Here is a 25,831-nt window from a genome sequence, read left to right as displayed (position 1 = left end):
CGAAACGAAACCAAAATGTGTGGCAACATTTCGACCTATGCGAACTGTCTAACGGTCGCCAAAAAGCTCGATGCAAGCACTGTTTGAAGTTCTATGCCAAAGATGCAAACTCCACTTTAAAAGCGCATATACAACAGCGCTTTTGCAAGGCCTTGAAGGACGAAGCGGGAAGTAGTTCGCAGCCGGAGATGACGAATCAAGGAGGGGTGTTTACGTACGACGTTGAAGCGGTACGTCAACAGTTTTCAAACTTTGTGATTCAACAAACACTTCCTTTCAACCACTTCGACAACCCTCAATTCACGGAGATGATGCAAAACTATGTTCAACCACGCTACCAACACGTAAGTCGTTCGACCCTTAGAAGAGATTGTCTTAAAGCATGGAAAAACGCTAAATCCGAACTAATTTCATACTTTTCAAACTTACAAACTGGTGTAAACTTAACAACGGATGTTTGGTCGGTACCTCATGGTTCGCCCGACTCATACATTTGTGTGACGGCTCATTGGGTTGACCCCGAGTCGTGGCAAATGATGAAACGAACCGTTGCGTTTCAATTGTTTGATTACCCGCACACGGGTAGAAATATTTTTCAAATCTTGGATAAAGTCATTCAACAATACAAAATTGAAGATAAAATCTTTTCAATTTCGTTTGATAACGCGTCCAACAATACGGCCGCGGTTGGCCATTTAAAATTAAAGTATAAACCTATTTGTGATGGAGCGTTTTTTCATAGCCGATGCATTGCACATATTATCAACTTGGCCGTGCAAGATGGGTTAAACGTGATCGAAACGCAAAGAAACAGTTTTAAAAGAATGTTACGAGATGTTTTTAGCAACAATAAAACATTTTCCCCTGTTAAGTCACCACCAACTCAACTCCCACCACTTTTCAACTTCCTCTTAACAATAATAATAATATTAACAAACTCCGATCAACGAACAAAATGTTGATGCTCGTCGACTGTTCCAACTGCCGTACACCACTCCAACTGCCACCAGGAGCCAGGTCCATCCGCTGCGCCATCTGTCAAGCCATTACACGTGTCGCCGATCCACGCAACCTCCCGCCGGCGCCGCCAACTCATCCCTACGCCACTTCGTCTTCTAACTACAACTACGCTCCTCCGCCGGCTCCGTCTCCGTACGATCGAGTGCCGTCGTTTGGTCAAACGCCGTCGGTCAACGGACGGAAGAGAGCCGTGATCTGTGGGATATCGTATAGGAGAACGAAGCATGAGTTGAAAGGTTGCATTAATGATGCCAAGTGTATGAAGTATTTGTTGATTAATAAGTTTAAGTTTCCGGAGTCATCTATTCTCATGCTTACTGGTAATGTTTTCTTTTTCTTTTTATCTTCATTTTTTATTGGATTAATATTATTTATGTAACATGTAAGTAAAACGTGCCAGGATGTTGTCCGCTTTGCCCCGGTGGATTGCCCATCCAGGAACTCACGGTTTTGTTTTCACCTGACGAATTGCTCGCCTTGGCAAAACGCGTCTTGGTAGAGAAGGTTTCAGCTCTCCACTCGTTATACGGACGTATAATGGGGGTGAAAGCCTTCTTTACAAAGACGCGTCTTGCCTGGCCGAGCAATTCGTCGGATGAAAACAAAACCAAGAGTTTCTGGATGAGCAACCCACCGGGGCATAGCGGATAATATCTTGGCATGGTTTACTTGAGCTGTACTTGGCACAGTTTATCTATGATCAAAATATAATTTGACATTGACCTTTTGGTTTTCTTGAAATTATAGAGAATGATTGTATTTTGATCTTTGTGACGATTCGTTTGACAAAACAAAGAGTGGCCAGTTTTTGATATCATCTTAATAAAAAACTACATGTTACATGTAGCTACAATTCTAGGAATAATGACAATGTTAATGTGTTACAACTTTTTTCCTGATAAAATTTCAAATGACTGTACAAATGTTTTGTTTATGTCATCTTCATCGGGCTAATTTTCCTGAAACTTTGTTGAGGAAGTTGAACCCCTTAAGTAACAACTTTGAATTCGAGTTCGAAAAGATTTACTCTTTTGTCAGTGATTTTGGGGAAACTGAGACTTGATGGATCATAAAGAGTTGCATAAATGTCAAAAAAGTATTTATTCTTAATAAAAGAGATCATGAATATAACATAAAGTAGAATAACACAATCAACATATTGTCATACTTTTGACTCTTTTATGTTCATGATGGACAATCATATCCTATTAACTATCAAGTTAACATCCTTTTAATTGATATTTCAGAAGAGGAAACTGATCCTTACCGGATTCCAACAAAACATAACTTCAGAATGGCAATGTATTGGCTGGTACAAGGTTGCCAGCCTGGCGATTCCTTAGTGTTCCATTTCTCCGGTCACGGTTCTCAACAGAGAAACTACACTGGTGATGAAATTGATGGTTATGACGAGACATTATGCCCATTGGACTTTGAAACTCAAGGAATGATTGTTGATGATGAAATAAATGCAACAATTGTTAAGCCAATACCTCATGGTGTCAAACTACATGCGATTATTGATGCGTGTCATAGTGGCACCATGCTTGATTTACCATTTCTTTGTAGAATGGACAGGTATATATGCTACTGTTTTGTCAGCCCGCTTGAGTTTTCATACATTTATTAAAGTAAATGTTGTGTTATTAATGTAGGAATGGGAGGTATGTGTGGGAGGATCATAGCCCTCAATCGGGAGTGTTTAAAGGAACTAACGGAGGGGAAGTTATCTCGTTTAGTGGTTGTGATGATGATCAATCTTCTGCAGATACATTGGTAATTTCAAATGCTTTTTCATTATTAATCTTCTTGCTTAATTCACGAAATTGTAAATACTTATGTCCCTTGAATCGCGCTCATTTGATGGTTGACTTATAGTCAACTGCCATGATATCTTAGTTGTTATTGATAAGTTAGTCATTTAACGAGCCAGTCATCTTTTTTTCTTAGAGAAAACCGTTAGACTTGCAGAAACTTTAGGTTACTAGGTTGAAATGATGACATGGCAGCTGATGTGTCAGCATTTGACCATGTTGGCTTTTCTTGCTGACATGGAGCCGTTGAAGGGGTTGCTGTTGACAAAGTAGATGATTACTTTAGATTGAAACATTTGAAAATTTGAGTTTTGTTTTGAGGCAAAGTGGCAAACAAAGTCGGGTGTCTTTTTATGCAATTTTCCGTTTGATGAATGTTGCGATATGTTACTAAACCTATGCCTATTAAACGGTCGTGTTCGTGAGTTGGCGAGTCAAACCCGACACAAACCCGAAAACCGTGTCAGACCCGTCAACCTGGACACGACTTAGTTTTTACAGGTTGACACGAACAACTCGATTATGCTGGACTTTTATATATTTTTTTACTCGAAAGTGACAATCTTTTAACGCAGACCTGCCAAATCGACCCGAATATGACTCGTTTACCTAAACATGCTGGTGGGTCAATCGCCCATTTAGACTAAACCTAAACCTAAATTTGCGAAATCTACACACCTAGCTCAACTTATGTTCTTCTTTAGATATTGTCATATTTCTAATATGATGAATTAATGAATATGGGCAGTCTCTATCGAAAGTGACATCAACGGGGGCAATGACATTTTCATTCATACAAGCAATTGAACGGGGACATGCAACGACATATGGTGACATGTTGACTTCAATGAGGACCACCATACGGAAAAACGAAAGTGATGCAGGTGGCGGTGCTGTCACATCTCTCCTTGGTATGCTGTTGACCGGAGGAAGTCTTGGTGGCGGTATAAGACAGGTATCTAAATATTTTTACTTCATTACTGTTCGGGCCAAAACATAAATGACCCGAACGTTTTATCAAGAAAACAAATACCTCTATTAATAGAAAATTTAGTGAAGTTTTATGGGCATTAATATCAATTTTTTACTGCAGGAACCACAACTCACAGCCAGTGAACCGTTTGATGTTTACACCAAGCGATTCTCCCTCTAGCAAGTAATCGCCCGTTCTTGTATCGAGTTTATTCCTTCGGTCTGTACAGCTTGTCAGTTTCAAAATTTTCCAGGATATTCATGCATGATTGTGGGTGGATTTATTAACATTATGTGCCAAATAAACAAATTTCTTTCTATTGTTATTAAAAAAATATATAATTATATAATTGATGTCTTGTTGACTGACACAGGACGAGTGTTTTGAAAACCAGAATGGACCGGCCGGTTGGTTTTAATGGCCAAAATGAGATAATCTTATTTTTAAGAAACAAAATTGAGCTTGTTAAATAAACTTTTTCATTCTTTGAAAGCATTTCAGATTGCATCAGGACGACAGGACGATTCTAAATTTCATATTGTCTAAACCACTGCATCTGGGCCGTCACATCCGAAATTCCGAACCACTACGCCTGGACCATCACATCAAGGCCACTAGGCATAAGTACCGGACCACCACTACATTCATAACAATGGGCCCCAATGACTCTAGTAGTATCTAACTATGTACTACCACGGGTCCACGACACCCTAATAACCAGGTAAAAGGATATTGCAAATAGAAGTACAAAATCTCGCAGATCAAACAACCGTTGGCACAACTAGGGAAAAGAAAGCGACATTTAACAGACGTTCCCTTTGCTGAGTTGCTCCACACAAAATTCAACTAGCAAACCAACGTTATGAGTTCGTGGACTCTTCGATCAAAGATTATTTATAGCTACACATATCTTCTTGAACAAACCATGATTACATATTTACAATTTCACTAAACATCACATAAAATTTATGTTTAAAAGGATACAAAGATCATACAACATTATTTTTACTACAGGATTGGAATTGTTCACGCTTGATTGTGGATTATCTAGTAATAGAATATACAATTCTTATGCTTGTCAATTATTCACAAGACTACCTATTTTGTGATTGATATTGAATCGAACGCGACTGGTGATATAGCATTAATGTAGGCTATATGATTCGCTCCAACAGATGTGGACGTTATAGGCAAAAATCTGGTAGCAAACAAACACCACCTTATGATCATTAGTTCATTACTCAATAAACCTAAGAATAATTCCAGCATCCAAAAGCATAAACAGTTCCTACAGCAGTTTATATATGAAAAAGAAAATGTTGAATCTTTCAAGTGGTAAAAATCAAAGCAATCTAGCAGTAGAAACTTCTACGACATGCAGCAACACTTGTACGTGAGTGAGAGTTTATAGTATGGCCAAATTGACACCTGGAGGCAACAGTGGATGATCTGACGCTTGGCAGACGATCGAGCAGCTGGCTCTTTCTTCAAACAGTCCTGTTTACTTAAATTTCCCCCATAAGCATGACAGACAGGATCAACGATGATTTTTTTGAGTGCAGCAGCATTGTCTATTGCATACACAGCAAGCTCAAGGTCACTGATTCGACCATAATATCCAATGATCTCAAGATGCTTCAGGTGTTTATGACCTTCAGGAAGTACAACTCGTCCTACTTTCCTCCTTGTTTTCAATGGAGATACCCAATGTAGCTGCAAAAACAAAATAACCACTTTACGGTCTAGTTATAGTGCCTTTAATTTAATTTATAAATATATAATGGCATATATAGCACAAGTACTTACCGATATTGAAAAAGTCTCCAACTTTGGACATGCCTGAGCTATTGAAGTGAACTCTAGTAGACAATCATCTTCTTCAGCTCCCATTACCAGCACTAGTTTCTTGACATTTGGAAATTTGGGAATGGCATTAACATCTAAACGTTTCTGAAAAAGCATGAAAACATTCACGGTACTTTAGTTTATTGAAGATTATAAACAAAAACATAGACTTACTAACCTGCGGACACCACATGTCCAAGATAAGAACCTGAAGGTAAGGAGCACAAGATGAGATCTGCCTGAACACATTGGTCTCTAATCCTACACTGACTTCACCAATATCAAGTTCTTTAATCTTTGGAAGATCAGTGAGATAGAATTCTACCTCATGACCACAATGTACGAATTTTTCAAGGTCAAAACCATATAAAGAGATAGATTCGATCCCAGAACAACCCACTATTTTTAGTTGTTTCAAGTTAATGTCCCGCTCCCGCCCGCCAACATGAATATGTGGGAACAAACCCGAGCTAGTCATGAATAAGATATTAAGATGTGGAGAATTGTTCAAGATTTCGTTTAGGGTTGGTTCGTTTAAGTTGACACTAACCAAGACCAGCTTTTTAAGAGTAAGACACGCAGCATTTGATGATGGTAACGTGAAATCATAGTTTTTGGCTCGATCACGAGTGTGGTGACCTTTATCCAGGAAATTCAGTTCAAGCCTCTCAACTTTCTTGTCTAGAGCAAACCGAATCCATTCAGTTATATTTCCAGAGTAATTGCAATCCAAATCGAAGCGAATCCGAAAACGTTGGACCGTTGGGTAGTTATGACTGCTGATGGCATTATTCACATGCATGATGAACTTAAGCCTCTCTAAAATACAAAGCATCTTATCATTGCCCATTTTATCTAAAGTTTTAGTACCATCAAAGTTCAGTTGGAACAAATTATGCCATAAGTGTTTCCATCTTGTTGAGAGACTGCCTGTGACCACAGCATCTTTTGCAATCAAACGAGATAGGATCATAACAAGAACATCATCTGGCATTTTGCTGATGTAATCAATCATATTTGGTGGTTCACGAGCGCCCTTCACAAATGCAAGTCATCGAGTAACAGTTAATAATACTCGCATACACAAATGAAGCAGCAAAGCCTAATATGCAACTGACTCACATCAGTGAAACCCTAGATCAATAAATAATGTGCAAAGTCCATTCCAGTGTTGAAATCACTTGATAATTAAGTTATGGTCATACGAACAGTGTATTTGTGCGCCTAACAGATTTCCATCGGTGAAGGTAAACAATGGTGACTAGTGGTTACAATATACACAAATGAAGCAGTAAACTTAATGCATGAATCAAGCAGCATTCACATAACTAAAACCCTAAGAACAATAATATGCCAAATTCAGCTATCGTTGCGCCTTACAGATTACAATCAGTGAGTAATCCATAGGTAAACAACGGTGATTAGTGATTACAATGCATGATACACAAATCAAATGAAGCAGTAAACATACCTAATGTACGGATTGTGTGTTCAGCATTCGCATCAGTTAAATCCTAAGAAAGAATTAAGTGTTGTAAAAGTCGGATTCTAAGGCCGACTTGTCGGTCCTCGGACCCCTACCTTGGAGACTTTTTCCAATTCGGCCTGGATTAGTCGGAGGCGGTCAAAGTCGGTCAAAAGTCGGCTAGGCATTTCTAAAAGTCGGACAAAAAGTTGGGCTAGGTGGTCAAAAGTCGGGTTAGGCGGGCTAGGGTTCTCAAAAAGTCATTCAAAAGTTGCCGAGTCAGCTAGAGTACCCTTTTGACGTGAATTATGCTTATTTTGACAAATATATAATGTCCAAAATTAATTTACTTTATATTTACCATGTCCGAGTACTTCGAGTACTCCCAACTCCTCAGTCGGCCGCCTAGGGTCCGCCTAGCGACTTTTGCAACCTTGCTGTAATAATATGCAAAATCCAGTGTTGAAATTACTTGATAATTAAGCTATGGTCATATGAACAGTGTATTCGTGTGCCTTACAGATTTCAATCAGTGAATCCGCAGGCAAATGATTACACGATACGGTAATGTACAAATCTAGCAACATTCACATAACTCAAACCCTAAGAAGATCAATATGCAAATTAAATTCAGTGTAAAATTAGTTAATAATTCAGCTAGTACATATTACAATCAATCAGTGAATAATAATCCATAGGTAAACAATGGTGATTACTGATTACAATACATAAACTAATCAAATGAAGCACTAGTCTACTCTAATGTGCGGACAGTAAGTGAAACCCTAGAATATAATAATATACATTAAAAATAGACAATCATTGCAGAATTCAGTTATTAAATCCATTGAATAACGATGAAGAAGAGGCAAAATTAGGTTACATTACGAATAAACAAAACAGGTATCGTAATATATGAACAATCTGTGGTGATTATACAGTAAACGAAATAAATCAATTGAAACTAAAATGAATAATAATAACAATAATAATAACCTTCTTCTTTTGAGCCGATCGAAGCCTCATTGTTGGCGCCTGAAGATGAAGAAGAAGACGAAGAGTTTGAAAATAAGAGCGGGAACGGTTACTTTGTGATCCTTTTATATCTCGTCTTAATATGGCTTACTCGGGTATTAGAGTGGTTACAAAGTTAAAAAATGGTATTCAAATTACAACAATAAAACAGACCTAAAAGCGCTGAAACGCGTACGTGCCTTAACTCAGGCTTGGTAGCGTGTGCTATCATCGTTTGTTTTTTTTTTTTCGAACTACTAATTTGGATCATTCACAAACCACTAGAGTTCCATTGTGCCACTAGTGGTATCACGCGATCATATCCACCACCAAGTCACCAATTCAGGAGGAAATTCAATATTTGAGAAAAACCCCTCTTGTGAGATTCGAACCCAGGACATTATTGTCACTAATTCTCATCCCACCACCAAGATACCATTGGATTAGAAGTCCTTTGGTAGTCATCGTTTGTTGATGATTATATGTTTTGAGTTGTTAAAAAATAATTATTTTTCTAATTTTCTTTTTAGAGATTACTATGTAGAATAGTAACTTCATATTATGAATTTCATGTAATTTATAATTCATATTTATTATTGAAAATATGAATTTCATGTAATTTATAACTCATGTTTAAGAATTTATTGTTATGATTTTTATGTTTGATGTTTACAATGTTACGGACCAGATCATATACTCTTTTTCATGTATTTTATTATCAATTTTTGTCATATCAAAGTCCATGGATTTAATTATTTAAACTTGTCAAAAATCAAACTTTTTTCCTTTTGACTGTTTTTTAAGATATTTCATGAACCTAGGCATGTCTCCATCATCATTTAATCATTTGACTCATTTATTTGTGTCAATTACATGATTTTTCTCCATAAGACTTGCAACTTGACTATCTCTATAAATTAACTCTCTATTCATTGTAATTAACGACATTGTGGCTATAAAAATGAGGTCTCTACCTCTACCCATTCATTGCCACAATCCCTCACTCACTTAATTTCACTCTAACTCTCCAATATGGTGCATTAGTTCCATTTTACTCTTGAAGCCAAACCTAGGAAAGAGAGAAAATGTTATACAATAAAGCTAAATTTGGGGTTTCACTGTTAACAAATGTTAATATTTTATAAAAGTGGTTGAAAGTGAAAGAGAGAAAAATGATAACGATAAAAGTATAAAAGTGTATTATTTAATTGAAAAAACCTATAATTAGTGTAATTATATGATATATAATAGGGAACTAACGCTGTATTCCCGAGTCTTATTTAACAAGGGGAGGGGAAGGAAAATAGAGGAAAATATTAAAAAAGCATGTCCAATGATTTTTTAAGAAGTGATGTGAAGAGGAAAGGAGGGAAAATGTTGAAAAATTTGTTAAGAGCATATTATCGTCATCCCAAATTAAATAAATTATGAGAGAAAAAATTTTTGTTCGTAATAATAACTTCATATCGATTCCTAAATTACCTTCATATCTAATTCCATAATATAGTTTACTTAAAGGGTATAATATGAAAATTATACCTTTTTTTTCCTTTCCTCTTAACTCGGGAACATCTAAAATGTTTAATTTCCTTTGTCTTCCTTTCATTTTCATTAAACTCGGGAACACGAAATAAAGTCACACATTTTTTCTTCCCCTACCTTTCTTTCCTATCCCAATTCTCCTTCCTTTCTCTCCCCTCGTTAAATGAGACTCGGAACACAATGTAAATGTAAAGGGAAAATTCCCAAAATAGCCCTTTTTAGAGAGATGATTCCCCAAATAGCCCTTTTTTCCTCAAAATTATTTAAGATTTGGACTGTCAAGACGCATTGGAAAAAAATAAAAATAACGAGGGAGCAGTCCAAATTTTGAAGGAAAGTCAGGTATGAGACGGGATTTGAGGAAATAATGAAGGGAAAGTCCAAATTATTTTAAAATATTGGAGTAAAAGTTCATATTTTTCCTTAACTTTTTTTCTCAAAAATCGTCTTGAAATACTGTTTTTTTATGTTTCCTACCTTTTCCGTCCATATTTCAAATTATAGGAAAAATAGATTTTCAAATCTCGTATTGAGAGACGAGATTCTACCACCACCATCACCGCCCACCGTTCGCCTTCTACCACCACCATCCACCACCACCACCTACCGTTCGCCACCACCACCATCCACCTACCACCCGCCACCATCCGAATCTTTGACCATCTCCACCCACCGCCATGGTCGGAGCCGATCTCAACCCCACCGCCACCGCCGCCGTCGGAGTTCATATCAACCAGGCTGTCAAGAGTAGTAGTGTTAAGCTTGCCGGAATGAGATCTGTTGGATGTTTTGCCGAGACCCAGATCGAGTTCTTTGAAATTAGGCTTGTTCTGGTCAAGAAAAGAAGCTTCGTGTCTCACAGGCATTTCGTCGAACACCTTGTGGGCATGCTCCATTTCTGAAAATTGAAGCAATTGGTTGAATTGAAGAAGTGGGTTTGTGTCTATGATGTTGGAATTGAAGTAATGTGTGAATTTAAGGGGATGGATTTACAGAGTGAGAAAAGGGGAAGAAGAAAAAGAAGAAGATGAAGATGGGGATCTCGTGATCTAACGTCGGATGGGTGGTAGATGGTGGTGGTGGACGGTGGGTGGATGGTGGTGGTGGCGAACGGTGAGTGGTGGTGGTGGTGGATGATGGCGATAGTGGTGATGGTAGAAGACGAACGGTGGGCGGTGATGGTGGTGGTAGAATCCCGTATCTCAAGACGAGATTTGAAAATCTCTTTTTCCTAGAGTTTGAAAATATGGACGGAAAAGGTAGGAAACATAAAAAAACAGTCAAGACGGATTTTGAGAAAAAAAGGTTTAGAAAAAATATGAACTTTTAATTCAAGATTTCAAAATAATTTGGACTTTCACTTCATTATTTCCCCAAATCCTGTCTCCTACCTGTCTTTCCTTCAAAATTTGGACTGCTCCCTCGTTATTTTTATTTTTTCCTAATGCGTCATGCAGTCCAAATCTTAAATAATTTTGAGGAAGAAAAGGCTATTATAGAAATCATCTCTCTAAAAAGGGTCATTTTGGGAATTTTCCCAAATGTAAATGCTCTGTTTAGTTGTAAGTTGAGTCATCTCAAATACTAAACGACTATTATGTCATTAACACAAAATAGGAGGCAAAATTAAAATATAAAACCCCCAATAAAAGCTTAATAAAACCATACTGGGTTTTCAGTTTTTAATTTATTCATCACGTCCAAATTTCAATCATGTTAATGGAGAAACTGAAATCATCAATCCCACAAACCCTAATTCTCTCAATCTCACAATCCAATCTTCAAACTCTTCCCAACACCTGCTATTCTCTCCACCATTTCTTCAATCAATTGCCTCTGTTTCAACAAGTAACCGCCTTCTTTTTTTTTTCTTTTTTTTTGTGTAACAATTTTGATTGATAATATATTATGATTCTAATTGACCAGACGATTGAAGATTATGCGCACACGAACACGTCGCTGTGTCTCAAGGACGAAGAATCTGCTTTGGAGTTCAAACTCAAGGGGAATAACTGCTTCTGTGATGGAGATTATTCGAATGCGTTGCGGTTCTATACGCAGGTTCGGTTTAAATCGAACCGAAAACCGGAACTTCAGTTTTTGAATTTTTGAAAACCGTTGGCGCTTTTGCTTTCGGTTTTGTCATTTGAGCTTGAGGATTTTGTTAATTAATAACTAAATGATTATTAATTTATTATACCTAAAATATTTGAGTTACATATTTGTTAAATTATTTAAAAAATATAAAAATAAAAAAGAAAAACTATAAATTAGGTTCGTTTTTTTTTTGGTATTTGTTTCATGCAAAAACGGAAACCGAACCTTAAGATTGGTTTTTACAAAAACACAAAGCCAGACCGTCGGTTTTTGTTTCGGTTCGGGTTGGGTTAAAACCGAACCAAAAACTGAAACTTCAGTTTTTGAACTTTTGAAACCGTTCGCTTTCGGTTTTTGTGCTGAATTTCTTATTTAACCTAAAATAATGTATTTGTATTTGAGGCTAAATCATTTTGTTAATTAATAACTAAATCACTAAATGATTATTATACATTTGAGCTAAAAGTATTTGAGTTTCATATTTATTAAATTATGATAAATTATTTAAATAAAAATGAAATTCTATAAATTCGGTTCTGTTTTTTCGGTTTTTGTTTCATGCAAAACCAAAACCGAACTATAAGTTCGGTTTTTACAAAATCATAAAACCAAACCGTCGGTTTTTTTGTCAGTTCGGTTCGGTTTGGGTTTTTCGGATTTTTCGGTTTCGGATCGATTTCATGCATGGCTACTTGCTTGAATTTGATTTAATACGAATGGCAATATAACATTAATGCAGGCACTACGAGTTGCTCCTAGAGATGTGGATGTTATGGGCAAAGATCTGGTGGCAACACTTTATGTGAATCGTGCAGCTGTATTGCAGGTTCATTTGAATTATTTGTTTCTGCTTATCTACAGCATGCAATCATGCTATGTATGAGTTATTGATTGATAAGCTGTAAAAACTTGTTTGCACCGTATTATATAATACTCCTTCCGTCCATGAAAACTGCAACACTTGCAGGATGTTTCTAAGGCTAAAACTACATGTTGTGTGATTGTAATCCATGGAATTATCTGTTTTTTGTTGGCTACTGAAGCCTGAAGGCTATTTAGATTTTATTGAACATGTGTTGAGAAACATTAAACATCACATTTTTCATATGGAGGGAGTTTTTTTTTTTGTATGGGATATAGCATTGTAACATTGGTTAATATTTTGGTAGTAATAATAATTAATGTATGTGTTGAATGTTTGAGTGTGTGAGTATGACTAACTGTGCTATGTTTTAACTATGATACAGAAAATGGGTCTTTTTCTGGAGTCTGTACGGGATTGCGATCGGGCTCTTGCAATTAGTAGAAGTTACTCAAAGGTGAGATACTTTCTCACCTATTTATGGGCTTATGTATGCTTAATTTTCTATCTTGTTATCATCATGGTATGTCAGGAATCACAATAACAGGCCTTTTTTTTTTGCTTGATGTAAAGTATAATAAAAACTGTCAACACTATTGTTTATCTTTCTACTATTGACATAGGCATGGTATAGAAGAGGCAAGGCAAACACTTCTATGGGAAATTATAATGCAGTTTGTGACTTGAAAGTTTCACTATGCATGGAACGTTCTTTAAATGGAAAGCGACAAATAGAAGACGAGCTTAAGCTTATATTGGCTCAAAATAACAAGAAAGACTTTCCACCGGATGATATTAAACGCAAGGAGTCTGACATCCATGGTAATACTAGGTAAACACACTAATTCTTTTACCTGACTATCATTTAATTCAATCTTGATATCTTTATAAAATCTATTAAAATGTTTGGGAACTGACATACTTGTTACTTTGTGAAATTTTATACTGGCTCTTGATATGATTTTCTATGATTCTTATCATGCAGGTCCTCTGTATCAGATCAACTACAAGATATACAATTGCAGTGTGTAGAAACAGAAACGAAAGGAAGGGGGATGGTGTCTTTGACTGACGTACCTCAATCCACTTTGCTTCATGCAGAAGAACCGTATGCTGCGGTACAACTAATATTCATTTGCTAGTGTTGGTGAATACTGTACTGCTTTTGCATATAAATTGTATAAAGTAATCAACTTTTATACCTGCAGATAATTCAAAAGAATTATAGAGAATCTCATTGCCATTATTGCTTCAATGAACTACCAGCAGATATTGTACCATGTTCATCATGTTCAATGGCTTTATATTGCTCACAACTGTGCCAAATACATGCCAGAGGACAAAACCAACAGTTTCACACAAAGAATCATGATATTTGTTTTGATTTGTCTAGTGATCTTGAGAATCATGTTTCAAATGTCACTAAAGCAAGTGATGATGGTGTGAATATCAATCAAGACGGTGAACATAAGCATGAATGTGGAGTAAATTGGCCTACTGCATTACCAGCTGTATTTGTTTTAGCAGGTCGAGTTATAATAAAGTCCGTAAAGCAGAATGGGCGTTTTGTAAGTTTGGTATGTTATGCACCCTCTTATGGTCATCTTGTACCATTGACCTAAAAAAGACTCACATAGCGGATATTTGTTACTTTTCAGGAGCTTTTTAATAATTATATACATCTTCATCCCGAAGCTAAACTGGAGTTACTCATATCTTCCATAGTTCTTATGAAGTGTCTTCACCATTGTTATGGCTCTGATGTTTCAGTAAATGGGGAGACTATTTCACAGGTCATTTATTTAACAGAAGTGTAGGTCCTTTGTTTAAATCACTTACTGTTAATAATTTTCTTTCTCTCAATGCAGTGTGTCTTGCTTTTCTGCCAAATCCATGTGAATTCTATGGCGATTGTTCGTATGAGATCTGCTGATTTTGTTGGCCCACCAAACTCAACTGCCAATCATACAACTAGCACTGTGGAACAGGTTAACCAGATTGTTTTTTGAATTATTATATGCCATTTAGATACATATTTGTTTATTAGTGTTTGATGGGTTATGATGTTTCTGATTGTGTTACTACCAGGTAAGAGTTGGTAAAGCTATTTATTTGGCTGGAAGCTTATACAACCATTCTTGCAAGCCAAATATCCACACATATTTTGTTTCACGAACTCTATACATACGAGCAATAGATTTTGTGGCTGCAGGTCATCCGCTTGAGCTCTCGTACGGACCCCAGGTATGCTTACTCCTCGTAACGATGCTCGTGAATTCTTTTATGTTCGGTAGTTTACGTTTGTTAATATATTCATTAAAATTTTTTTTTTGGCTCATTACAATTTAGTACAGTTTTTAGTAACTTTTTAGACCCAACACATCGTTCACATTTACCTTGAATTGGTTTTAGCTCAGTTTTGTTCGTTTGTTTACACTCGTGAAACATTCGTTTATACTATCAACCCACGGGCAATTCATTTTCTTAGCAAACGACCACGAACAAGAAAACTCAGTTTTTTTAATGCTTGTGTTCGATCGTTTGTTCGGTTAAACCGCTAAGTTAAATGAACAAACACGAACATGCTTTTTGGTGTGGTTCGCACTTTACGCCACACGGATCGGTATATTAAAATAGGTTGACTTTTTTTTTTTCAGGTTGGCGAGTGGAGTTGTGACAAACGTCAATCGTCTTTGAAAGATCAATATGCGTTTGTATGTTCATGTACCGCCTGCTCACAGTTAAACCTACCCGATCTTGTCATAAATTCTTATCAGTGTTCGAAAAAAAAATGTTCGGGTGTAGTCTTGGATAGGTTTGTGGCCAATTATGAACAACAGAAAGTCAACCCCTTTCTTTCTGGGTCACCTCTGCAGGTACTTTTTTTTTTTTTTTTTTTTTTTTTTTTTTGAACATTCAAGCTTTCCTCCTACTATTTACATTATACCGCCAATGCCAGGAATCGAACCCTGGACCTCTCACCAAAAGGCCAAAGCCTTTACCATCCCACCAAAGTGGTGATGGCAACCTCTGCAGGTACTGTCTTTGAATTCTTACTGTGTTCAAATGGTATTATGCTATTATTATTGCTGCTGTTGCTGCTGCTAATAAATGGATTTGAAAAGGTTGATAGGGTCGAATATGACGAGGTCAAGAAAGTGGCACGCTTGTTGTGTGAAGACACCGGTTCGACCCATGGGGTTAAACCCAAGTTTTGTTTTAGCTGTGGTGCGTATATCGACCTGGATGCTTTAATTGCGGTAGTAAAAAGGGTGGAGATTTTTCTTGAAAGGTATGGCCAACTTTTTTTTATTAAATAAGGTTTACAACTATAGTCTTAAATTTTTTATTCTCTATTATGTTTACGTGTTTTTTTTCTTTTTTTATTCTCTAGGTTGGACGATTTTCTAGACTCCGGTGAATGTTTTGACACCATATATACAGATAATTTAAGACATTTAGATTTACTTAAATCAACACTCCATCCATACAACAAGAAAGCTGCTGAGGTCCGTTCTACACTTCTTTTTATCTGTCCGATATTTCATATGATGTCACAATGTTTTTTTTGGCAGGCGGAGGATTACATTGCGCAGTTGTTTTGTTCATTGGGAGAATTACAGAGGTCACGTGACCATTGTGAAGCGTCGATTAAGGTAAGTTATTTTGCCAAGTTATATAGTGCAAATGAGCCGAGCTGCTCGCGAGCTACTCGAGATTGGCTTGTTAAAAAGCTCGATCGAGCCGAGCTTCATCGAGCCCGAGCTCGAGCCTAAAAATAAGCTCGTTTAATAAACGAGCCCGAGCCCAAGCTTCACTTATCGAGCTCGAGTCGGCTCACGAGCCTAAACGAGCCTGTCATTTATATATATATTTTTAACTATATATATAATAATTATTAATTAATATATATAATGGTATGAAAAAATAATAAAAATAACTAAATAATATATATTATTTTATACATAAAATTATAATAGAAAAAATATATAAAAATAATTTATAATTATATAAAAAACAATTGACAATTAGTAAATGAGTCGAGCCCGAGCCGAGCTCGAGCTTCAAAAATCTGCTCACGAGCCGAGCTTTGAAAATAGAGCTCGAAACGAACCGAGCTCGAGCCTAGTTGAGCTCGGGGTCGGCTTGGCTCGTTTGCACCCCTATGAATGCAGCAGGGGGGTTCATGTTTGTGGGTTTGGTGTAGATATTAGAGAAGCTTTATCGTGATGAGCACATTGTGATTGGAAATGAACTGGTGAAACTAGCATCTATTCAACTGTCTTTGGTGAAGAACACGCTGTTAAAGAAAGTAGAGAACGAATCAACCGGATATTTTCGCTCCATTATGGGTCACATGTAGATGCCGTATTCCCTCATATGCGAATCCTACGAGGGGCCGTTTAAATTGCCCAAAAGAAGTTGAAACTTAGGGGCCCTTTGGTTTGTGCTTTTTATATCGTTTGTGAAGGAATTGGAATGTTTTTATGGAATTCGACTGTTTTCCATCATTTTATATCATGTTTGGTTGGTAAATTTGAAAACGAATTTAAAAAAATATATATATTAAATTACACAGTTACCCTTCAAACGATAACCTTAGTCACCGCCATCCACTTGGTTATTTATAGCAATGTTGTAAAAGTAGCTCTAGAAGGCCGAGTGAACATCAATTCTCCCTTAGCAAGGTTGGCGAATAACAATGTGAACATTGAAAAGAAGCTTTACCTCATTCTCCCTCAACAAGCGCCTATGGCTTATAAACTTATAAATATCGCAAAATATTAATGATCCTCTTGTCATTACGTAATAGAATATAATAATACTAATTAATAATAACGATAATAGAAGAAATGAATCCATCCATGTCATACCTTTAACAGGATTTACTGACATCCCTAGTCTAATTTCTTATTATAAAACCATGTTTGATACCCGTTGGGTTCGCCGGTGTCCCTACCGTATATCTATACCCATTTATACGGTCTTTAAGGTAAAGAATCATTCTTTATGATGCTCATTTACCAACCAATCTTAAACTTGTCTCAAAAACCGACTTAGAACATCAAAACCTCTAACACTAAAACATTGTAGTGTAAATATTAGCGATCTTATTAAAGCTAACCTTAGACTTTAGCCACTTACACTTGTGATCTTTTCCGACCTTTACAAAAATTAGTATAACCATTCATGGATAATTTATTTATTTCACTATAGCTGCAAATCGGAACCGATTAACAAAACCAAAACTGAAACCGGTTAATAAACAATACGTTGTTTTCAAGCCAGGAATCGATTACAAATCAGTTAACCGGAACAAATTTTTTAAAAATAGTTTATTAACCTTCTTAGGCCTATAAACGAACCGAACGTTTGACGAAGAGTTCGTTCATTTAATAACGAAATGAACAAAAAATTTGTGTTCGCTTAATTAAACGAACGAATATGAACACATGTTTCGTTCGTTCATTTATGTTCGTGAACGTTCATTTACTTATGTGCGTTTATTGATGTTTGTTTTTGTTATTTTATGTTCATTTACGTATTAATAGAAAATAAATAAATATTATCTTCGATAGTCATCTACTTAATACTTTATATTTCTTCATTTCTGTTTATTTAAATGTGTTAATATATATTTCTTCGTGTTCATCTACATTTCTTCACATATGTTCGTAAACTATTCGTTTAAAATTTAAACGAAAAAACATAAATGAATACGAAATGTTCATTTTTTAAATAAACCAACACATCGTGTTGGGAAAGTATAAAACCGTCCCCGCTCTTATTTTCAAACCCTTCGTCTTCTTCACCTTCAGGCGCCAACAATGAGGCTTCGATCTGCTCAAAAGAAGAAGGTTATTATTATTATTATTTTTATTATTAGTTTCAATTGATTCATTTCGTTCACTGTATAATCACCACCGATTGTTCATATGACGATACCTGCTTTGTTTATTCGTAATTTGACCTAATTTTGCATGCACTAGTGGCTGCCTATTTTTAATGTGTATTATAATGTTCTAGGGTTTCAGTGATGTGAATATTGCATAATGTTCTAGGGTTTCAGTGATGTGAATATTGCACAGTCCGTACATTAGGTTTACTGCTTACTTCATTTGTGTATGTATTGTAATCACTAATCACCATTGTTTACATAAGGTTTATTCACTGATTGAAATCCGTAAGACGCATGAATACAATGTAAAAATTTCACTGTTAGTATATTAATATTACGATTCCTAGTTCATTTGTGTATGCGAGTTATTCTTAACTGTTAATTGATGACTTGCATTTGTGAAGGGGCGTCGTGGACCAACAGATACGATTGATTACATCAGTCAAATGCCAGATGATGTGCTTGTTATGATCTTATCTCGTTTGCTTGTAAAAGATGCTGTGGTCACAGGCAGTCTCTCCCCAAGATGGAAGCAGTTGTGGCATAGTTTGACCCAGCTGAACTTTGATGGTACCGAAGCGTTAAACAAGATGAGCGGTAATGAGATTATTTGTGTTATAGAGAGGGTTAAGTTCATCTATCAGGTGAATAATGTCATCACCAGTCACAACCGCCCGACGGTCCAACTTTTGCGGATTCGCTTCGATTTGGATTGCAGTTGCTCTCACGGTATCGATGAATGGATTAAGTTTGCTGTGGACAAGAAAGTTGAGACACTGGAACTGAATTTACTGGATGTATCCCACACTCGTGATCCAGATGAAAACTATAATGTCATGTTACCGTCATTAACTGCTATGTCTCTTAGTCTTAAAAAGCTGGTCTTGAATGGTGTCAACTTAAACGAACCAACCCTAAACGAAATCTTGAAGAACTCTCCACATCTTAAAACCCTATCCATGTTTGAGTCGGGTTTGTTCCCTCATGTTCGTTTTGGTGGACGGGACATTAAGTTGAAAAAATTTAAACTAGTGGCTTGTTTTGGGGTCGAAACCATCTCTTTGTATGGTTTTGACCTTGAATCATTCCAACATTGTGGTTGTTATAAAATGGAATACCGTCTCACTGATCTTCCAAAGCTTAAAAAACTTGATATTGGTCAAGTTAGTGTAGGATTGGAGGATAATGTGTTCAGGCAGATCTCGTCTTGTGCTCTTTACCTTCAGGTTCTTATACTGGAAATGTGGTGTCCACAGGTTAGTAATTCTTCTCTCTTTTATTTTTGTTTATAATCTTTAATAAATTAATAAACCATGAATATTTTCATGTTTCTTCAGAAAAGTGTGGATGTTAATGCCATTGTGAAACTTCCAAATGTGAAGAAATTAATGCTGATAATGGGAGCTGAAGAAGATGAAAGTCTACTAGAGTTCACTTCAATAGCCCGGACCTGTCCAAGATTGGAGACTTTTTCAATATCTGTAAGTATTTGTGCTGTATATGTTTTTAATTTATTTAAGGGAAAATTTACAAAACAAGCCTGTTGACCCAAAATATATCTAAAATAGGCATTCACTTTTCAAAACTAGTCAATGAAGAAAATACGCCAATTACATTAAGACACATAAGATGGTTAGGCTTCACTACTCACTAGACACCATTGGGGCCGAACCTGAAGACAATAGAAAGCTGGCGTTTTTTAACCTTTTTTAGACACGTGTCTCAAACAAGCTGCATAGGATTGAACCAAGACGCTAATACTTAGGCACCTTAGGAGCCTAAGCACACTGCCCTATTAAAGCTAAAAAAATGCACTTGGCACCATATGAGCTTATACGTTGATACTTAGCCACCTCTGAAGCCTAAGCACTCTGTCGGGCCCAGATGATGTCTAATGGAGCTAACCGGCTTATGTGTCGTAATGTGATTTGCCTATTTTCTTCATTGATTAACTTTGAAATGTAAATTTTCTGTTCCTATTTTGGATAACTGTTTGTTAAAAATTTCTATTTGTAAAATTTTCTCTGACATTTAAATTAAAGGCACGATAACTATTGCTTTTGCAGCTACATTGGTTTTCACCCATGAAAAGCAGGAGGAAAATCAGACATGTTGTAGCTCCTGAAGGTCATAAACACCTGAAGCATGTTGAGATTATTGGATATTATGGTCGAATCAGTGACATTGAGCTTGCGGTGTATGTCATAGACAATGCAGCTACACTAAAAAAAATAGTCATAGATCCAAGTTGCCAAGCTTATGGGGATGATTTAACTGCATGGGACTGTTTGAAGAGACAACGAGCTGCTCGATCTTCTGCCAAGCGCCACCTCACACCGCTGTTGCCTCCAGGCGTTGATTTGGCCATACTGTAATTTATCACTTGTGAAGTGTTACTGCATGACATTCAAGTTACTGTTGAATGATGTACATTTTCTACTGCATGTTTTGCTTTTGGATGCATTGAGAATAATTTAAACGGGTGATCTCATATTGATAATTATCTCTAAACCACATGTTTTAACAACAGCCTATTTGATCATAGCTCGGCTTAACCTGCACCCAATTGCTACTTTTTTTAAAGCGATTCGTTCAAAGTTGTTTTGCAGATCTATTTTTTCACAATCTAATGGAAAACAGGAAATAAATGTGTATATGATAATCCAGTAAGGCTGAGACGGAAGACTTCATGATCTTGATGATGATCGAGTTTCTGTTTATGGTGTATGGTTAGGATGGCTAATGAGTAATGACTAATGTGAGTATAGTCTCTCATGAATTTTAAAGAGTTGGAGAGAGAGGGACGCGAACTTGCGTTAGTGCTGATTCGTTTTTTCTCTGATGATCTCTCTGTAAACACACACCCAATAGAAACCTTAAGACCATTTCCGTTCACAAACCAACTCAACTTAATCTTTATTATAAAATTAATTTCTCTATCTTTCACCTACCCAACCAAACCAAACTTTCCACACTCATTAGCCACCCAAATTTCAGTGTTTTTTTATTAGATAAATATAATTTATAATTGTTTTTTTTAATTAAAAGTGTTTAGAAATATGAAGATTTGTATTTGAAGAATCCATAGTAGACCGTATGAATTGAAAGAAATTACATATAAAGAAAGGTAGAAGATATGAAATTGTCTAATATGATACTATATTTATAGGGAAAAAATTAAATTATATAACCAGATAATGCTAGATTTTTTAGATAATAAGTTTTGTCCAAAAAATCTTATGAACCAATACGAAGTTGACAAGTGTTGGATAATATAAATTGATAACAATTTTTTCAAAAAATCTTATGAACCAATACGAAGTTGACAAGTGTCGGATAATATAAATATAAATTGATAATGATTAATAATTATTTTATGTTAAAAGTATATTAAAAAGAGAATCACTCATATGCGACATTGAAAAAGCGGAAGAATTGTTTGCAAACCAGTTTGGTTGCACGAGGTTCGTCTATATGCTTTTTTATTTGTACGGTACAGAACGAGTACCGATGCCAAATAGCTAAGTTGGTACGAGTATTTGTACGGTACCGTCGTTTAATAAACTAAAATACCTAAACCGTAACCGCTTGACGCCTTGAATCGGTTAACAACATTAAAACCTTCACATATTCACGGGTACCGAGTACTGAAATAGGCACTTGGATCTGCTCAAACGACGGTGATTTCTTCTTAATTTGAATTATTTAGTTTCAGTTGATGCTGATTCATTTCGATTATCCCTAACCTAAATAACCACTGATTGATTGTTCAAATAACCATACCTGTTAATTAGTGGATTTAACAACTGAATGTCTATTCTTAATGTATATTATTATCATTCTAGGGTTTCACTTTTGTCAAAATTGCACCGTCCGTACATTAGGTTTACCAGTGCTTCATTTCTGATTTGTGTATGTGACCGTATATGGTAATCACTAATCACGGATGTAGAATATTTCACGGTACCGAGGCCCGGTTACACGTTTAGTCTGTTAATGCGTTTCGCGTGGTTTGGTTATTTAAGTTGGGCTTTTAAGTTTTGATAATTAAATAGTAGGCTTTAATCTAATCATCTTGGGCTTTTAATAAAACTTTGAAATGTGAAGTGTCGGTCTTTTAAAAATTATTTAGGGGTAGTGTAATGTAATTTTAGGAGTAACGCAATATGTAAAACATAAAACAAAAATAAAAATTTCACTCGAGCGGAAAGCTTGAACTGCCCCTGCTAATCACCATTGTTTATCTAAGGATTCTCTGATTGAAATCTGTAAGGCGCACGAATAAACTGAATTATCAAGCGATTTAAACACTGAATTTTTGCATATTATTGTTCTAGGATTTCACTGATGTGAATCAGTTGCATATTAGGTTTACTGGTTCATTTGTGTATGCAAGTATTATTAACTGTTAGTTGATGACTTGCATTTGTGAAGGGGGGTAATGGACCGTTAAATTCGAATGATTACATCAGCAAAATGCCAGATGATGTTCTTGTTATGACCCTTTCTCGTTTGCTTGTAAAAGATGCCGTGGCCACAGGCAGTCTCTCAAAAAGATGGAAACACTTGTGGCCTAATATGTTTAAGTTGAACTTTGATGGTACTGAAAATTTAGACAAGGCGGCCAGTGATGAGATGCTTCGGGATTTAGAGACGGGTAAGTTCATCACCCAGGTGAATAATGTTATCAGCAGTCACAACCGCCCGACAGTCCAACTTTTTCGGATTTGCTTCGATTTGGATTGCAGTCACTCTAAACATATTGATGAATGGCTTCGATTTGCTGTGGACAAGAAAGCTGAGTGGCTGGAACTGAATTTACTGGATATAGGTCCCGGCACTCGTGATCCAGATGAAAACTGTAATGTCATGTTACCGTCATTAACTGCTATGTCTCTTAGTCTTAATAAGCTAGTCTTGAATGGTGTCAACTTAGACGAACCAACCCTAAACGAAATACTGAAGAATTCTCCACATCTAAAAACCCTATCCATGTTTGGCTCGGGTTTGTTCCCTCATATTCATGTTGGTGGGCGGGGCATTAACTTGAAAAAAATTAAACTGGTGGCTTGTTTTGGGATCGAAACCATCTCTTTATATGGCTTTGACCTTGAATCATTCCAACTTTGTGTTTGTGATGAAATCGAATACCATCTCACTGATCTTCCAAAACTTAAAAAACTTGATATTGGTCAAGTTAGTGTAGGATCGGAGAATAATGTGTTCAGGCAGATCTCATCTTGTGCCCCCTATCTTGAGGTTCTTAGTTTGGAAATGTGGAGTCCACAGGTTAGCGTTTCTTCTCTATTTTTGTTTATAATCTTCAATAAATTAAAATACCATGAATATTTTCATGTTTTTTCAGAATGGTTTGGATGTTACTGCCATTGCCAAACTTCCAAATGTGAAGAAATTAATGCTGGTAATGGGAGCTGTAGAAGATGATTGTCTACTAAAGTTTACTGCAATAGCTCGGGCCTGTCCAAGATTGGAGACCTTTTCAATATCTGTAAGTAGTCGTGCTATGCCTTAAATATATTTAAAGACCAAATTATAGAAAATGTCCTTTACGTTTGTCTCAGCTTTCATGTTTCATTCTTAATGCTTTAAAATCATTCTGATTATCCTTTACATTTCATTTTTGTTTCACTTTTCATCCTATATGGCTAACTCAGTTTTTTAAGTTAAGTCATGACATTTGCTATTCATTTGAGGGTAAACTAGTCTTTTTACCCTTATTACATACTAAATATACCTCTTTTTCTTTCTTCTTGAAGTGATGATAAATATAATCTAATATTCTAATATGTGGCTTTTACTCAATCAATTTAATATGTAACAAAAAAAAAAAAGCCAGGGAAAACAAAAATACCTGAACCTGCCATGAAAACCCGAGACATGTGGGACATGTATTCGAATATGTGACAGGATATGAGATTATTTTAGAACTTATTTCGAGTTTGGGACAAGTACGAGTTTAGGTGATACCCATCTGATTACTCTTAACTTGTTTACCCCGAATTTATTAATTTATCATTTAATTTTTAAAAATACAAAAAAGTAGTGTGGTTGTTTAAAAACACTTAAAATGGTTATAATTACCGAATAGTTAAAATTTTAGTTGATAATTTGATAGTTCAAGCTGGTTTTTAGCCAACTTTAAGAATGACTTTTGGGTAATGGGCATCTCAACATGTAGTTTCTAATTACATAAATAGGTAAAAGGGTATACCCATAAACTCGTTTGATATTGAGTTACGGATATTTGTTAAGGGGAAATAATTTTCTAACAGGTAATTGTGATATTATGGATACCTATTATGGGACACAATTTTTTAACGAGTATAAGATTGTAATTATCAACACACAATCCCTTGTCATTCTGAATGAGAATAATAATAGTTATGCAATTGTGATAAGATAATTCGCAAAACTAAGATTTAAGCATTAAGAAAATAAAACCTATCTTACAAGAACAAATATAGCTAAAGTGGCAGCCTGCTGTTTTTTTTCCCTTAATATATAATTGTTTATGTTTTATAGTAGATAAATGTGAAATGTAAAGGGGTGCAGAGTGATTTTAAACGTTAAGGATGAAACCTAAAAGCTGAGACAAATGTAAATGATATTTTCTATAATTTTGTAATATTTAGATGAAAAGCACTATAAGTATTGTTTCTGCAGCTACTTTGGTATTCACCGATGCAAAGCAGGAGGAAAGTATTACGTATTGTAGCTCCTGAAGGCCATAAACACATGAAGCTTCTTGAGATTAATGGATATTATGGCCGAATAAGTGACCTTGAGCTCGCTGTGTATGTCATAGACAATGCTGCTGCACTCAAGAAAATTGTCATAGATCCTTGCTGCCAGGCTTACGGGGAAGATTTAACTCCACAGGACTGTGTGAAGAGACACCCAGTTGCTCGATCATCTGCCAAGCGACAACTCACACCGCTAGTTCCTCCAGGTGTGGATTTAACCGTACTATAATTTGGCTCTTATGTGTAAGTGTTACTGCGAGTCGTACATGTTACTGTTGAATGATGTACATCTTCTACTGCATGTTAGTGCTTTTGGATGCTTTGAGAATTATGAAAATGTTCTCATTAACTTTAGTTTTATTGGGTGATGATGATATTAAGGTGGGTTTAGTTCAAAGAAGGTTTTAAATAAATGGAAATAATTCTGGTTATAAAATGCAAACTAGCAATGGAAAAAAAACCCACTTTACAACCCTTCGTCGTCACACCTGAAACCCGTACCAATCCTCTCAAGACCATCTGAGCCTATGCGATCT

At 36.0% G+C, this 25,831-nt stretch overlaps 4 protein-coding genes and 1 pseudogene across 4 annotated transcripts; 4 read left to right on the top strand and 1 right to left on the bottom strand.

The window, feature by feature from the left end:
- The first annotated feature begins 890 nt into the window (after positions 1-890).
- Positions 891-4,033, top strand: LOC143558848 (metacaspase-1-like). The gene is made up of 5 exons (XM_077047605.1): positions 891-1,340; positions 2,268-2,598; positions 2,676-2,796; positions 3,583-3,789; positions 3,928-4,033. The coding sequence occupies exons 1-5, from the start codon at positions 956-958 to the stop codon at positions 3,985-3,987; spliced, it is 1,104 nt and encodes a 367-aa protein (XP_076903720.1). The 5' UTR covers positions 891-955; the 3' UTR covers positions 3,988-4,033.
- A 1,179-nt stretch (positions 4,034-5,212) lies between these two features.
- On the bottom strand, positions 5,213-6,686 carry LOC143558847 (F-box/FBD/LRR-repeat protein At4g26340-like; annotated as a pseudogene).
- Positions 6,687-11,378: 4,692 nt separating this feature from the next.
- On the top strand, positions 11,379-17,025 carry LOC143558846 (uncharacterized). Its single transcript, XM_077047603.1, has 15 exons — positions 11,379-11,521; positions 11,600-11,734; positions 12,510-12,596; positions 13,018-13,089; positions 13,256-13,464; positions 13,618-13,750; positions 13,841-14,209; positions 14,291-14,425; positions 14,501-14,620; positions 14,721-14,876; positions 15,290-15,508; positions 15,758-15,924; positions 16,027-16,141; positions 16,208-16,288; positions 16,840-17,025. The coding sequence occupies exons 1-15, from the start codon at positions 11,387-11,389 to the stop codon at positions 16,993-16,995; spliced, it is 2,289 nt and encodes a 762-aa protein (XP_076903718.1). The 5' UTR covers positions 11,379-11,386; the 3' UTR covers positions 16,996-17,025.
- A 1,435-nt stretch (positions 17,026-18,460) lies between these two features.
- LOC143558865 (F-box/FBD/LRR-repeat protein At4g26340-like) lies at positions 18,461-20,906 on the top strand. The gene is made up of 4 exons (XM_077047619.1): positions 18,461-18,490; positions 18,936-19,787; positions 19,869-20,012; positions 20,598-20,906. The coding sequence occupies exons 1-4, from the start codon at positions 18,461-18,463 to the stop codon at positions 20,904-20,906; spliced, it is 1,335 nt and encodes a 444-aa protein (XP_076903734.1).
- A 1,286-nt stretch (positions 20,907-22,192) lies between these two features.
- LOC143558845 (F-box/FBD/LRR-repeat protein At4g26340-like) lies at positions 22,193-25,628 on the top strand. The gene is made up of 4 exons (XM_077047602.1): positions 22,193-22,211; positions 22,966-23,820; positions 23,897-24,040; positions 25,216-25,628. The coding sequence occupies exons 2-4, from the start codon at positions 23,008-23,010 to the stop codon at positions 25,522-25,524; spliced, it is 1,266 nt and encodes a 421-aa protein (XP_076903717.1). The 5' UTR covers positions 22,193-22,211; positions 22,966-23,007; the 3' UTR covers positions 25,525-25,628.
- Positions 25,629-25,831: the final 203 nt, after the last annotated feature.

Source organism: Bidens hawaiensis, unplaced genomic scaffold (assembly GCF_021521415.1).
Source record: "Bidens hawaiensis isolate Kalapana, Puna unplaced genomic scaffold, B.hawaiensis_p1.1 tig00019661_1, whole genome shotgun sequence".
In the NCBI taxonomy this organism is placed as follows: domain Eukaryota; kingdom Viridiplantae; phylum Streptophyta; class Magnoliopsida; order Asterales; family Asteraceae; genus Bidens; species Bidens hawaiensis.
Note: the sequence above shows the minus strand (reverse complement) of the source record. Positions and strands in the feature narration are given on the sequence as shown.

Coding starts and splice junctions, on each gene's coding strand:
- LOC143558848 (XM_077047605.1), top strand. CDS start 956: ATGTTGATGCTCGTCGACTGTTCCAACTGCCGTACACCACTCCAACTG. Junction 1,341..2,267: donor ATCTATTCTCATGCTTACTG/GTAATGTTTTCT, acceptor TTGATATTTCAG/AAGAGGAAACTGATCCTTAC. Junction 2,797..3,582: donor AATCTTCTGCAGATACATTG/GTAATTTCAAAT, acceptor GAATATGGGCAG/TCTCTATCGAAAGTGACATC.
- LOC143558846 (XM_077047603.1), top strand. CDS start 11,387: ATGTTAATGGAGAAACTGAAATCATCAATCCCACAAACCCTAATTCTC. Junction 11,522..11,599: donor AATTGCCTCTGTTTCAACAA/GTAACCGCCTTC, acceptor CTAATTGACCAG/ACGATTGAAGATTATGCGCA. Junction 15,925..16,026: donor GTGGAGATTTTTCTTGAAAG/GTATGGCCAACT, acceptor TTTATTCTCTAG/GTTGGACGATTTTCTAGACT.
- LOC143558865 (XM_077047619.1), top strand. CDS start 18,461: ATGAGGCTTCGATCTGCTCAAAAGAAGAAG. Junction 19,788..19,868: donor TGGAAATGTGGTGTCCACAG/GTTAGTAATTCT, acceptor ATGTTTCTTCAG/AAAAGTGTGGATGTTAATGC. Junction 20,013..20,597: donor TGGAGACTTTTTCAATATCT/GTAAGTATTTGT, acceptor TTGCTTTTGCAG/CTACATTGGTTTTCACCCAT.
- LOC143558845 (XM_077047602.1), top strand. CDS start 23,008: ATGCCAGATGATGTTCTTGTTATGACCCTTTCTCGTTTGCTTGTAAAA. Junction 23,821..23,896: donor TGGAAATGTGGAGTCCACAG/GTTAGCGTTTCT, acceptor ATGTTTTTTCAG/AATGGTTTGGATGTTACTGC. Junction 24,041..25,215: donor TGGAGACCTTTTCAATATCT/GTAAGTAGTCGT, acceptor TTGTTTCTGCAG/CTACTTTGGTATTCACCGAT.